Raw genomic sequence first — 14,688 nt, 5'->3', positions numbered from 1 at the left:
GAGGCACGCCGTAGTGGGGGACTCCGGATTAATTTTGACTACCAGGGGATCTTTAACGTGCCGCCAATACACGAAACACGGGCGTTTTTGCATTTGGCCTCCCTCGAAATGCGGCTGCCGCGGCTGGGATTTGAGCCCAACATAGTCGCTAAGCCACCACGGCGGGTCGACTCCCAGTAGTGCGCACTCTTGTATAAATGAAGTATTGCAACCAACCTGCAAAATAGCAGAAGAGCTGATTAGTAGTCGTCCTCCCGCCGTCGCCGCTGCTGCCAGAGCGAAAAACAGCGAAGCAGAAGGTACCGCCCCTCAAGATATAGGAAATAGCAGCAACCACAGGTTGAAGCTTGCAAAAGGCACGGATATATGGCACGCTCAGCGTTGTCACCGCTCCGTTTCAAAGGGAATGCCAATAAATCATCAACGTCATCACGTCAGCAGTGAAATAGAGCCAGCGCCGGACACAGCAAAATAGCAGAAGAGCTGATTACTAGTCGTCCTCCCGCCGTCGCCGCTGCTGCCAGAGTCCACGATTGGCACACGAAACAAGCGTCCTCGAAGATGCCTGAAAATATTTTATTTGCTACCACTGCTTTAAAGTTATACTACAGCATTCTGTTGTCCTATAGCATAACGCTCAGTATTTCACATTGCTCTGAACTCTTCCCGACTAAGCTGCAAACTGATTTGCCATAGCAAGAAAATCTTGCTGCCGCATTTACGTCACCGCATTTTTGCAGCACTTTTTTCGCCATTTGCAAGGGCAGTACGTGAGGATGTATTTGAGAATGGCGCATTCAAAATTATTGGAAAACTGACATCGAAACTTCAGTAAATATTCTCATAGTGTGATGATTTATGCACTTTTCTACTCGAGAACGTAGGAATGCATCTACTCGCAGCACCGAATATGGACCGGACGCAGTTAGACTTGGAAAGACGCAGTTCTTTCTGTAGGGGCAGTCTTCTACCTTTTTCTACCTTCTACCGGTTTACCTAATCTGATACACCGACATCTTTACGACTTCGCCGCGTTATTAGCTTAGTGACCATTTTAAAAGGAAGCACTAAGGGAACGATTTGAATGGAATTTGCTGCATTTGACAGAAACAGCCAAATTCTAGCGAGACATTGAAGCACAATTTTGATTTGAAGCCTGAATATTTTAACAGCGGATATGTTTCAGCCGACAGTCAGTCCGTGGAGCGTGTGCAAAAACCTCGCTTAACGATGATGTCACCGCGCGTTGCCTAGCAAACCACATCACGGAGCGGCGTGTGCTTCGCTTCCTCTCCGTGCCGTGCACATCTTGCCTTGACGTGGGCGTTAAGAAGATGGAGGAATAGCGTGCACGCGGCGCGCCCTATGCTCGGGAGCTAGAAAGAGCGAGAAAGAAATTGTAGCAGCACCAACGAGGCAACGCGCAGAGCTGCTGCCGACGCCGTCCGCGTTTCCCTGTTTCCGCGCGTTCGCGCCGAACGCGCGCGGTTTCCGTGACTGCAGCAGTCGCCCCTGGCGGCGGCTCGGCAGGTTTCGACCAGCCACGCCCCGGCAAGTGTGGAGGCGCAGCTTGTCTGTGCCCTCACCGGGGAGAGAAAGCTCGGAGCCGCCGCGTCGGCGGCAGAACTCTCGTAGACTATGTGGCAGGTACATGTAAGCTTGACATCGGACCAGCAAAGATCCGGACACCCGAAGAAGCCGCTCATGTTGAAGCGCGTCGCGCGGCGAAGCGAGAATCTGCGCGTCGGCGGGGAGCCGATTCGGAATATCGTGCCTAGCACCACTTAGCATTTCCTAGAAAAAGTTGTCGCAGTTTCACCTGAAAGGCGAAGCGTCAATTGCGATAGCAAACTTGTAGAGAGCTATACGGAGTAATGATATTAGCTTTATCAGCTGTATAAACTTGGACATGCAGCAGCATCGCCAACACGCAGAACTGTTGTCGACGCCATCGGCGTTTTGCCCGCGTTCGCTCAAAATGCGTGCGGCGTTGGTGACTGTTGCCGGAGCCTGTGATATAAATAGGCACTTGGTGCCGCAGCTAAACGTCGCCTCCCTTCCCTCCCCTTCCCCACGGCCTCTCGCTCGTCGGAAGAAGGCGCGTTTGCTCTACATACATGGTGATTGTGAAGGAGAACAGAGACGCCTACTTCTGCAGCCCTTAGCGAGCACGGCGCAGAACGCGCGTTTGTTCTCCGCCGTCTGGCGCTGAGCCGTGCTCCCTCAAGGGCTGCAGAAGATAGCGCCAACCTTTCCTTTTCCCTCAAGAACCACTTATCATCCGCCGTGCGTTCACTCCCCGTGAAAGACGCGCCCCTCGCGCCCTTTCACTCGCACATACAGCGTTCGGCGCGCGGCGACAATTTCTTCTCCAAATGACGTCATACGGAACCTCACGGCGACGGCGACGGCGACTGCGACGCCGACGGCAGAAATCTGCTTTTGAGTGTCCATATAATTGCTATCGCAATAAAACTTAGCTAAGCCTAGTAAAACCTGGAAGAAGCTAGGTCGATCACCAGCTCCACTGCTTGCTCCAGCCTTGCATCACTGGTGCAAGCTAGCCACTTTTTTGTAGCGTTAGCTACACTGGCCTAGCCAAGCCCGCTTCGCGCGGCACATCAAGAGCCGTGCTGCGCATGCGCAAGGATCAGTGATGTCACGCGGCTTGCGCACCGGAGCCACCGGAGCCGGCACCTCTCGCGCACTCCGCCGCCGCCGGGCGCGACTCACCGCCGCCGGTCTGCGCATTCCAGAGGAGTGACGTCGTAGCCGTGGTAGACGCAGTGGCGCCGGCGCGCGCTCGCTGTGCAGTCGCCGTCTGACACTGCGCTGGAGCCGCTGCGCTTCTGACTGGCGTTTGCCAGTGTGGTATAGCCATGGAGAAGGAGAGCGCAAATGCTGCTCAACAGCGCAGAAGAACGGAGAAGCTTGACTCATCCGATCCCGAAGTAGTTTCCTGGCAATTAGCGGTTGAGCGTAGGAGGAATGAACAGAAGAAGGCAATATACATGTGCCACATAATACGTATACCGCGTGTGTGTCATTGGAGCAGCAGTAAGCATGACAATCAAGCTAATCCTTGACAATCTAGACAACCAGGAAAGCTAAGAATAATCAGCTGAACCTTTGCTAACGCTACGTATATCCTGGCATAGCCGAGCTAAGCCACAGAAACTTTTTTTTACAAATTCTCGACAACTAGTAAGTTGCAGCAATCGAAACAGGTGGTTTTTAAATCGGTTAACATCTGGCCCAAACCTTACTGGATAAGAATACTAATAAACTGAAATCGAGATATCGCAGTTAAGGAAACTGCGTGTTTAGGGAATCTAAGGCCGTCAAATTTTCTATATAAATGTACAGCTTATGCGAAATTATACATAGTTTACGAAGGGTTTGCAAAAGTTGTAGTCACGAGTAATGATATACTTCCCAGCGGTGTATATTTCAATACTTTCTATTTTAGACGTATTCCTGAGACACCGATTTGTAAGCTTGATACATGAGCTCGTTTTGTTTCAGTTTTGCGATATTCAACAATTTTTGCAAAATGTAAAAGACCAACGGAATAAGTCAGAAATACATTTGATACAGCCCCTATAATTTGCTTTTTTTAAGTGTGATAAACGCCATCGAATTCGCTGTAGTGATTGCCAAGACAACGATTTCCCCGTTACCATGTACTTAGGAAGAGCCAACGAGCTTAGGCTTCTCCTTAAGCTGCCATTTTCATCCATTGCATCTCGAGACTTCCTTGCACCCTTGCACAGAATTAGCGTCAGATATGCATAGCTGGGCATCATTTATTAGGGAGGGAGCCTAATTCACGATGACGACGCTTCCATTCTCTGTCGTGCCATCCCGAGATGGCCTTGACGTAGGGGAACGCATCGCCGCAGACCCCGCGAAAGTCGTCCAGTGACACATCCCAGATGCCAAGACAGGCTGCTCGGTGCTTGTAGAGCGCCATGCGCAGCAGGCGCTGAACGTTGCTCACGTCCAGGTAGCCCACCCACTGGTCGTCGCGTGCCACGTACGAGGCGAACGTGCCTTTCACCGCGGTGGGCCACGTCTGGTTGCAGAACTCGTAGTAGGCCAGCACACCCGGCTGACGGGTGTACGGTCCGGGCTTCCCAGGCCCCGACGCGGCAGCGTGGATGTCGTGGTGACCCGATCTGAGCAGCGTGTAGCTCCTGGCGCCGACCGAAAAGACGAAGCAGAACTTCCGGAACAACAGCACGTTGCCCGCTCCGACCAGAGAGTGGCGCGTCTGGAGCACGTCGTTGAGCGGGTCCGGAAATGACGTCACCTTGGCTGTTCTGTCGGCTCCACTTTGGTTTCTCGTGTTCTCTACGTCACGCAAGACCCAGTTGCTGACGGCGAGGAACCGATCGACATGACGGGCCAGTTGGGCTACGTTGAAGTACGCCTGACGAAGCTCTTCGTTGTTGGGAACGGCGACGAACAGCTCCGCCTTGGCGCCCAAGGAGTCGCGAAGGGCGGTAGCGACGACAAGCACCTTCTTCCTGAACCACGAGGCCCTGCCGCTATTGTCGTCTTGGCGCTGCACGGGCATCTTCCACTGCAGGACGACGCCGTCATATTCGTACTGGCGGAGCCATGACGCCACGTGCCGTGCAAAGGTCACGACGTCCGGCTTGTGCTTCGACATCCGGTGGAAGGCATTCGAGTCGCTAATGTCTTCGCCGATCGCCGCCATCACGGTGACATGTCGGTAGCGGCTCTTCAGCCTCGCAAACTTAGCGAAGCCACCTCGCTCGACGTCAAACAGGGGATCTTTCGCTACGAGCTCGAAATCGTCGCTGACTCCGACCGAAGCGTAAATTATGTGGCTGCAATAAGGTACGGGAATGTGTCCCGTATGAAACGACATAGGTTCGTCTCGCTTGTAACTTGTGTGGTTGAAGTAGCAGACGACGTTGTAAGACGGGCTGCTGTCAACATCAAAGCTGAATGTCTCTTCTGTAGTAGTTCCCGTGTATGACGTTGTTTGGTCGGCGGCCTCCATGCTAAAATTTGTCATTGCAGCGCTCGTCTTTATTTGAACTGTGCTACTTGTATTGCTAGTTGTTGCGCCCTCGGAGACAGAATTCGTGCTTGTATATACCGTTGCCTCTTTGGCTGTTGGAAGCGTTGACTCGAAATTCGGTTCATCTCGTGTCTGTTCTGTCGAGGTTCCCAAGGAAGTAGTCGTCATCTGGTTTGCATCTTCTTCTTGAGTGGAGGTCATGGCTCTATATCTATGAGTAGTTCTGGCTCTGTGAACTGGGTGCTTGGGGGCCTTAGGATCTTGACTGAAACAAAACCGAAGACAATTTTAAGTATGATGTAGTTGTCACGAATATACGAGTACTCTGCTGAACATGGTGATGAAGTAATCTGTATGATTTTAGTTTTTTTTTTTTTTTTTTTTTTTGCGAGTGATCCAACGCTGACACATAGAACACACAAAGAAAACGCTAAGCAAAAAAAAAAAAGAAAGAAAAAGAGAACAGATCGGTTCTGAGCACGGCGCCTGTATATACAATATATCGGCCAAATGAGTAGAGGGGAATAGCATATAGCCAAATTTTCACAAACAGTCCGTTCTTTTAGTCACATTATCTTCTACTGTGCCCTACCAACTAGTAAAGACGTTATACCCTTCCTATTAAAAACTTGTATGACTTTGCGTCTGGTATGTTCACCTGTTCTGTGTGTCTGCGTTGTATTTAGCAAAAAAAAAAAAGGGGGGGGGAGGGGGGGGGTGAAAATGCCCGTCATCAGCGCGTATAAACGGAACATAAGATAGGTGCGTGTTGAAAGAAAACGCTGTCTCCTTTTCACAAAACTTCACTTGTAGCTAGAGTATTAGAGCGCACAACTACAGATATTTCGAGCTGCTCATAAAAGCGCCAGTCCTGTGTACGCGTCTTGTCCTTGTTTCTTCCGGGCTGCTGTTTTAACAGCGAAGCTGTTAAGGCCAGCCGTAAAACGTGCGCGTTTCACGAAAAGCCAGCCGCGCTGTAGCCATGGCAACCAGCGACGCTGCAGCTGCCTGCCACTGCACTGCATAGCAACCACCTCGCGGAGCGTCGCGTGGTATGCTCGGGAGAGAGAAAGAGAAAATGAGGGAGAGAGAGAGAGTGCGCGCTTCGCGCGGTATGCTCTGGAGAGAGAAAGAGAAAATGAGAGCGAGAGAGAGAAGAGAAACACCAGCTGCGCGCTACTGCGCAAGCGCCGTGACGTCATCCCGGCGTTTCGTCTGCTGCGCGCCGCCCGTACACTGTTCATAGTTTTCGCCCCACTTACCCTACGTGAGCTCGGACTGTGAGCCCGATGCCACGGACCACGAGGAAATGCTTATACACTTCGTATAACTTAGCATCACTTGGCATTACCTCGCATTACTTAGCATCACTTCGTATAGCCATGACCAGCTAGAAACCGATCAGCTGCGCTGTGTCTTTTGCCTTGCGCCACTAGTGCAAGCTACCCCGATTTTTTTTCTTCTCAATTACGAACAAATTCGCCCAAGAAAGTCTTCTACTAAATCCTAAAAGTGAAGCACTACAAATCTTTAACACGATACTTTTTTCAAGTTCGGAGAATCAAAGACGAGTGGTCTTTCAAATTCTTGGTATTTATTTTTATATTACAAATATAATTACAAATTGTATTAAAATTACTGCGAGCCAAAACTATGGCCCAAGCGGGGTCGGGAGTGTCGGACGCTGGTCGATATCAAATCCCGTTCGCTTGCAATCGCTGTTACATTGGGCAAACGTGAAAGTGTATCAACGATGGCCTACGTGAACATGCGGATTCATTTAAGGGCTCCCAGTAGAGTCATCTGGCCAGCCATTGTCGAAGGTATGGTTGCACCCTGACCTTTGATAAGCGCAGAATAGTTAAAAAAATACCCCAAATAGCGTGCGCACGAGATTTTTGAACTTTTAGCATCCTGACACACGGGGATGCATGCGTCAGCTCTCCGTCTCTCTCCCTATCTAAAAAACAAATGAACTAACTCCCCGGATGACATTACACTCATGGCTTTTCACGCATTTTTTTGTAAATAAAGCCTTCGTTTTATAGGTAGCACTTTATTATAATGTTTCGCACTATTCAAAGACTGCTGTTTCACAAGATGTACGAACCAACTCGAACGAGCACGTTGTTACGGTGCGTTGGGTTCACTTCAAAGAAGCCAAGGTATACAGACATATGGCAAATTAGTTCTGCGAAATCCCGCAAGGTGGAGGGAGTATCATGAAAGGGAAAAATTGTCATGCACCCGAATGTAGCACGAGGCTACAAAGGAAACCCATACGGGTTTCACAGAAACAACGTTTCGCAGTTGAAGAAAAATTCTTCCTTGTCTGAGAAACCCGTGAGGGTTTCCTTTGTAGCTTCGTGCTACATTCCGGTGAACGACAATTTTTCCCTTTCGTCATACAGACATAATCAGGTACCTCCACTAAAGCATCCCTCATAATGCAATGTACACTTTCAGGGCGATAAACCAATAATTTAGGAATCTGACGCAATGAACTAGAACATCTATGCGCACTTCCATGCTGGCCGCTATTTGTACCTGGTAATTCACGGTACAAAGTTTTTAGTAACCGGTACGCAGTGAGGCAGGGTTGCGCTCTCGAGCACGTGTGAAGACTATTTCACTTGCTAGGACTCGTATGACTGATGTCGTTTTAATCAAAACAGTAGTTATATATACTTTTTAATGCAAATGCATGCGTTAAGTTTTCGCCAGAAACTCATGAATCCGAATTCTCGGTTCCTGACTAAACTACCACTCTTCAAATTCGACGCAACCTTGTCTGGAACAACAGGGCCACCAAGAAAATTTAACCACTGCCCTATCCTTTCCCTTACGTTACCTTTGCCGCGTTTCACAAACTTGCCCAACAAGAAATAACTCAAGTGATTTCGTCTTACAATAAAACAATTACAAAGCTGTTGAAATGGTGCTGTCATGGTAGTCATAACACTGAATACTCGAAAGCAGCGTCGAAGTAAAACTTTAAATTAAATTATGGGGTTTTACGTGCCAAAACCACGATCTCATTATGAGGCACGCCGTAGTGGGGGACTCCGGAAAAGTTTGACCACCTGGGGTTCTTAAACGTGCACCTAAACCTGATTGACGGGTGTTTTCCTTAGCGGGGAAACAGGGAAACGCGGACGGCGTCGGCAGCAGCTCTGCGCGTTGCCTCGCTGGTGCTGCTACAATGTCTTTCTCTCTCTCTCTCTCTTTCTCGCTCTCATTTTCTCTTGCTCTCTCCCAAGCATAGCGCGCGCCGCGCGCATGCACTCCTTCCCTCTCTTTACCGTCCTATGTCAAGGCAACATGTGCAAGGCACGGAGTGGAGGCGGAGCACACGCCGCTCCGCGAGGTGGTTGTTAGGCAACCCAGGTGACTCATCGCTCAGCGATGTTTTTTTCCGGCGCGTTTGGGACTTGCAGCCGGCTTAAACAGCTCCGCTGCTAAAAGTTGCCTTCTGCACAGCGCGGAGGCGACCGCTGCTGTCCGCAAACGAAAGTATCGGATGTTAAACTGCACGCAGCGTTACGGCAATGGCAGGCGGCCCGCTCGCTATCGCCGCTTGAGGGTCATTGCAATGCTAGCAGCGATAAAATTTCATGACGGGGTGAAAGCTAAATTCCTAAAGGAGTAATTACAACCATAAGAGGAAGCCTTGGCTGCGCGTCAAGTCTTGCATAGCCATTCAAATGAATGTGAAAAACAGCAGTCGTCTCAATGGGTGACTACTCAACCGATTGGCGGGCATATAAGTTGGATTTAAAGCAAAGGTTCTGATCATAATGAGCGTTGGGCGACTTCTTAAATAAAATGGGCAAACATATAATGGAGCAAAACAACTTAACGCTTGGAGACGTTTAATATTGCTGGCTTTCTTTTTTGCTACACGGGCGGACTTTGCCTTATTGATTGTTTAGTCCTAACTTCGTTTCGTATTTCAATGTTTTATACTCCAAAGCAACTGACCTAGCTCTTTACTTGTCGCTCTTGAAGCAGACCATGCCATTTCGGTTATATATATCATACCATCATAGAATCAGACGACGTTATTGTGAAGTTACAATGCACCAAATAAAGTAATTATTGTAAATTACGACGATTTCTGACATACACCACTGCTACAAATTTTACGCAGTTTATAATAAAGTTATGCCTAATGTCTCCGATTTTTACTAACTGGAGACAATTGTCAAACAACGTGTGTTTCAAGAAGATAGTCTCGCTCAGGGAATGTGCACCGGCCTTGTTATGATATACCTATGTTCACGCGAAGGATTCACCCGAACAGACTTGTCGGTACAGGTAAGTGTGTCTTCAATGTGTCGAAATACATGTTCTTCTATAGCTTAGGGCCGCTGGTTAAAGGCGAATGATAGACAATACCAAAAACACTTCATTTCATGACAAATTTATTCTCGAAATGGCACGCGAGAACCAGCCCCAGAAACGACTCAAAACGGACGCCTAAATTACTTCCCGCATATAAAAATGGCCATGGCTTTATGACACTTTCACACAACTCCCCTTCCAAAAGAGCTAGAAACTTGCAAAATATTGTTTATTTTTATTTTTATAATTGAGGGGATGTGGCTTCATAAATGATTTTTAGCTTTTCAGAGTTTCGAATATCCATCGTCGATGAGATTGCAGACCCTTCACTGCAGGACGCTGGTTTGTAAATCATTGATTGACTTTGTTTATTGTAAGTTGGATTCTCGAAATTTTTGAAGGCTAACAGAGTTATTTTCACATACTACACTCAGAAGACAGGGATACCTAGCTTTTCATCAAAATCGAAGAAGAAGCTTAGATTCTGTACAAAGCGGTATACGACACTGCAACAATGTAGTCAGCCCCCGCTCGTGAAGTCGAGCCCTGTGATGAACGCAGGCGTCACACTCACTTAATCAAAAGCAAGACATAGAAAAAAGCTACATTAAGTACCGGAAATAACCTCGCAAAGCAGTGTCGTCTATGTCTTGTTGACCTTACTCATGAATGCAGGTTGTGGCAATCATCTGAAAATTTCATGTCTTGGTTGACTGCAAATGCCCCTATATGCCAGGTACTAGATATGATATCGCAAACAAAACGAGAGGCATAAGGTTAACGGAAACGTTCTCTACATAGCTTTCTGGCCTCGTGTGTGCGTGCGTGCTTGTACTTAAACCAAATACGACACCAGCAACTGGGAAATGAGAGTGTGAAGGCGTGTCGGTGACTCACCCCAGAGGCCTTGATGGTTCTTCCTTCTCGTCCACAAAGGGCTCCGTGGCCGACCTCGGCGGGGGATGAGCGGCGCGCCTGTGGCGACCATCGTCGTCACCCGATGGTCCCGAGTGGTCGGACCTGTCGAGTGCCTTGGACCGCGAAGAACGAAGAAGGACGTGCATGTGGGAACACGCAACTTCAAACGCTTGGGCATTCTTCCCAGTGGAGCGCCGAGCTTTTCCCTCGCTACCACTACGTATAGTAGCATTCAACACATGTCTGGTGTCAGCCGGTCAGGTGACAAGTTCTCGCGTGCTATAGAATACGTTTATTGGTAACACACCCCTATGCGGACATTTTATAGGCTATATTATTTTCAACTTTTTTTTCGACGAATAAACCACCAGCGTTCTAGTGGTTTGCTCGAAAATTTAGGTCTCTATTACACAGATTGAGCATCGATATCCTGTCGACATGTGCTAACACGTGACCTTAGTCAGTAAGCTGTCTATGATTTATAGACCCTTTATGGAAGTTGTCTGTTGAGTGTGTGCAGAAAAATTCTCAAATGATAATGGACATTTCGTGAACTGCGGAATTAACTCCAGCCAGTGATGAGCACTGCGCACAGTTACTTCACCTTCTCCCGTTCACTTCCTTGGTCATCGTAAGCGCGCAATATAAAGATCGGTGCGTATACGCTCCGAGCAGTCTTGAGGGACCATTTACACTTGTCGAGCGCACGCGGGGCCTGATGGCATAGCCGGCACAAAGAATCCAAACACGAACAAACGTGTCTGTATTCGTGCCTGTGCATTTGTGTACGTGTCCGCAATCTCTGCACCGGCTCCACCCACGCATCGAAGCACCAAATCGCCCTACAACGCGTCTTGTCATCGGGAGCACGCTTCTCAGACCGTCTTATTGTACTGGAAGGCACCTCTAACCTTCGTGTATTCCTCACGGGCGGGCGGCTGCTGGCGCGTGGCTAGCGCCCACAGCAGCGCGGCCAGAGCGACCGAGTTGATCAGGAACGCCAGCGTGTACACCAGCCTCCTGCGTAGAGACGGCTGGTCCTCGCGAACAGCCGCCGCGGCGGCACCCTTGGCGGGACGAGTGGCGCGAGGACCGGTTGCACTGGCCTACTGGCATCCTCTCGCTGATGCACTGAGTTCGAGAGTCCTATGCTGGTTAAGTGTTCCGATCGCGGTGAGTTCGGCTCATCTTGCAGATAGACAGCATTCTAGCAGCGCAAAAGACGAAAAGGGGACGGATGACAGGCTGAACTTCTAAAAAGTGTTTATTTCGAACGAGCCACTATTGAATACAGACCACCTATCAAGCGCGCACAAGATTGCAAACTTCAAGCGCATACGTGCTTCTGCAAATACTTTGCAATATAAGCAACCACTTCATTATGTAATGCCAAAGACGGGCACTTAACGTACTGATCACGCACCATTATTAAAAATGATGATTAAACTATTAGCTTTCTTCGCATATATTACTGAGCCAAGTCACTATCCTAACTTTTGCTGACATCATTATTGCGCTGTCCTGCTGTATCGTTGAAGCACCCGCTTGTTTGCCCAATATAACTACGTTCAGAACGTGATGATATATTGAAGAAAACGTTTGACGTACATGCGGCATACTTAGTTTGACGGTAACCATTTGAAGCCAACAGATAATAAAGCCAAGGAAAGCATAGGGGAAGGTATTAGCGACTTGTAGCCGGTGGGAGCCGAACCCACAACCTCCGCGTTACGTGTGCGTATGCACTACCAACTATGCGACTATGGTGGATGTTTCCACGTCCAAATTTAGGGTGCTTGTGTATGTGTGCAAGATCAACCCCGAGGAGTGTCATGCCATTCAGTGCTACTCGATCGCAACCATAGCAGCGGCATCTCCGCTCTCTCCAATTCCGTTGCCCTTTGCACAGTGCATTTTGCATCAGCGGACATAGGGCCGACCACGAAAACGGGATTACGGGTTAAAGGATGCCAACATATATTCATAAACATGATTGGAGAGCGAGGGATCAGCATTCGACTGCTATCCTATGCTGTCTGTGAATAAAGCGCGACCAGGTACATATATAGTAAGAACAGGTACAGGAGAAACCACTGCCTGGTTGTGGACAATTTTCTTTAAGCAACAAAGAGCCAGCCCTTGTAACCTGCTTCCTCCAGAAAATTTACACAATGGTGGTGGTAACACTAGGTGCCGTCATTAACAGGTGGCAATGCAAATTGGCCCCCTCGGACCTTGTTAATCGAGACTGGCTCAGTTGTGTGCTCGTCACTGTCATGGCAGAACGGTGCATTCAAGCTGTAGCTACCTCCTTAACTAGTCAGCTTTATATTTAACAACTCATTAGAATTCCACTAAAAGAGCACCGAAGTCTTTCTGTAGACTAACCTGGTTTCCGTGTGACTTCAAGAACAGACGGCTTCGCAAGGGGAGAACCGCTGTCTTCTTCTTCGCTTTCTTTAAAGCGCGAACCGCGTTGCTTGTGTGCCTCTCCTTATACCAGAGCACTTACCCTTTACTAGGAATTGATCATGAAGCCGGTGGGTAGACAAAAGAGAGAAAAATAAATCTAAATGAGAAAGTAAAATGGGAAAAAGGTGGAAATTGTACAAATAAAGCTAAAATGAGCTAGTTTTAGAGACTTGCATTAATAGGGAAAACACATGATGCCTCTAGAAACTCGCACGCTACAACACTCTTGCTTCTCTTTGAAATGTTTTTTTCTAAACCGGGACACACAACAGGATACATGCTTATGACAATGGCGCTCATGTAATGTTCGCATATGGACAAAACATGATTTAGCCGCGGCGCCCATTCACCCTCGGTCAGTCTGTTTCTCTACCTTTCTATCTGCTGTCGCTACGTTATTGGGCCGGAAGTGACTATAGTGAGGGGGTCCGTCACTATAGCCATAACACTATAGTGACGGGTTAACAGCAGACGTCATGCAGAGGGCTATCGTACAATAACGTTATGCAATGTTGTCTATAAAGCTTTTCACTAAATTTTGTATAATAATCACAATTTGTAATGTCAATCCTAATTGCGCCTCACCAAACGTGTGGACTAAAGGGCCGCTCTGTACAAACAACATCCATATCGCTCGTACTCTTCTTGATTATGGTTAAAACTCTTATGAGACACTCGCATTACTTCAAGTTGATCTCGGAAAGCATTTATTTGATCATGTTCCCCATGCATTTCTGTTCTTTCTTCCACGACAAGCTAATGTTGGTTCTAGTTTGCTAAAACTTTGTTACAAACATTGTTCTACCGGCTTCATTGTGAACGGCCATCACTCGGAGCCTATATCTATCCAATCTTCTGCTAAGCAAGTCCTATGTCGCCTCCCCTGTTTTCTCTTTAGTTAACGCCGCTGTGCTTAAGCATTCTTCAATCTGATAGCATTCATGACTACAGCGTGCTAGGGCATAAGGTTAAAGGAATAGCGTATGCAGACGATATTGCTTTTTTCTGCAAAGCCGAACCAAGCGTTGAACCAATTGTAGGTACCGTAGAGCAATTTGGTATTGTTTCAGGCACACAGATCCACTATTAAAAAAGTTCAGATCTGTGGTTTGGGTCATGGTGGTCTACACCTACTCCGTTCGCTGGAATAGAGTGGTTTGTGGTGCTCCCAGGATACATCGGCGTTTCTTAAATGCACACAAGTTAAGTGCGCACTATTGGACAGAGAGAGTTCCAGCTCTTGAATGTTAAGTTAAATCCATTGTACCGGGCAACCTTTCAAATTTCGGTAAAGTTGACGCATGCAATACGTTCTTGGCAACAAATATATTCAATGTATAGTACAAGTGCTTGACTGTGCCAGATAGTACATTCATGCTTTCACGGCGTATTTGCGACTTTCATACGGTCTTTAACAGTTATGAACCTATGAAGCGAGATAATCTTTTCAGGCCGGTCAGCACAGGTGGGCCAGGCTTAGTACATCTGTATGTGTGGCAATTGGTATCTCGCTACTTCTTTTAAAGCGAAAGTGTTAAGGGCCCCATGCCGCGGAAAATCCGGCGTCGGCGCCGGCGTCCGCGACTGAGACAATAATCCCGAACCACCCCGACCACGCAGGCCCTCCGCGTGGCGCAGAGGCGTTATTTAACTAATTTAAATTCTCAAAGAAATTAAACGTCACGTCAGAAGAATCGTGAAGTACTTCTTAACGATAACCTACAGATATGATAGCGTCGGATTGTAATTTGAATGTGCGAGAAAACATAATTCTGTTACGAGGAAACTCAAACACAAACCCATTTTCCAGCATTTCTACCATACAACAGTGGCGCGCCCAGGTAGATTACTTGCAAAAACACCATTCATATGGCGCTCGACTCCTCAGCAGGTTAGAGTTA

At 48.0% G+C, this 14,688-nt stretch overlaps 1 protein-coding gene across 1 annotated transcript in view; it reads right to left on the bottom strand.

Moving 5' to 3' along the window:
* Positions 1–3,802: 3,802 nt before the first annotated feature.
* Positions 3,803–14,688, bottom strand: part of LOC119465013 (endochitinase) — a 28,574-nt gene continuing 17,688 nt past the window's right edge. Inside the window, exons 3-5 of the mRNA XM_037725856.2 lie at positions 11,227–11,382; positions 10,295–10,428; positions 3,803–5,318 (exon numbers count right to left, since the gene is read on the bottom strand). Coding sequence (XP_037581784.2) covers positions 3,803–5,318; positions 10,295–10,428; positions 11,227–11,382 — 1,806 coding nt within the window. The remainder of the gene's footprint in view (positions 5,319–10,294; positions 10,429–11,226; positions 11,383–14,688) is intronic.

The sequence above is a fragment of the Dermacentor silvarum genome, chromosome 9 (assembly GCF_013339745.2).
Source record: "Dermacentor silvarum isolate Dsil-2018 chromosome 9, BIME_Dsil_1.4, whole genome shotgun sequence".
Lineage (NCBI taxonomy): Eukaryota > Metazoa > Arthropoda > Arachnida > Ixodida > Ixodidae > Dermacentor > Dermacentor silvarum.
This window is presented reverse-complemented; position numbering and strand designations above follow the sequence as displayed.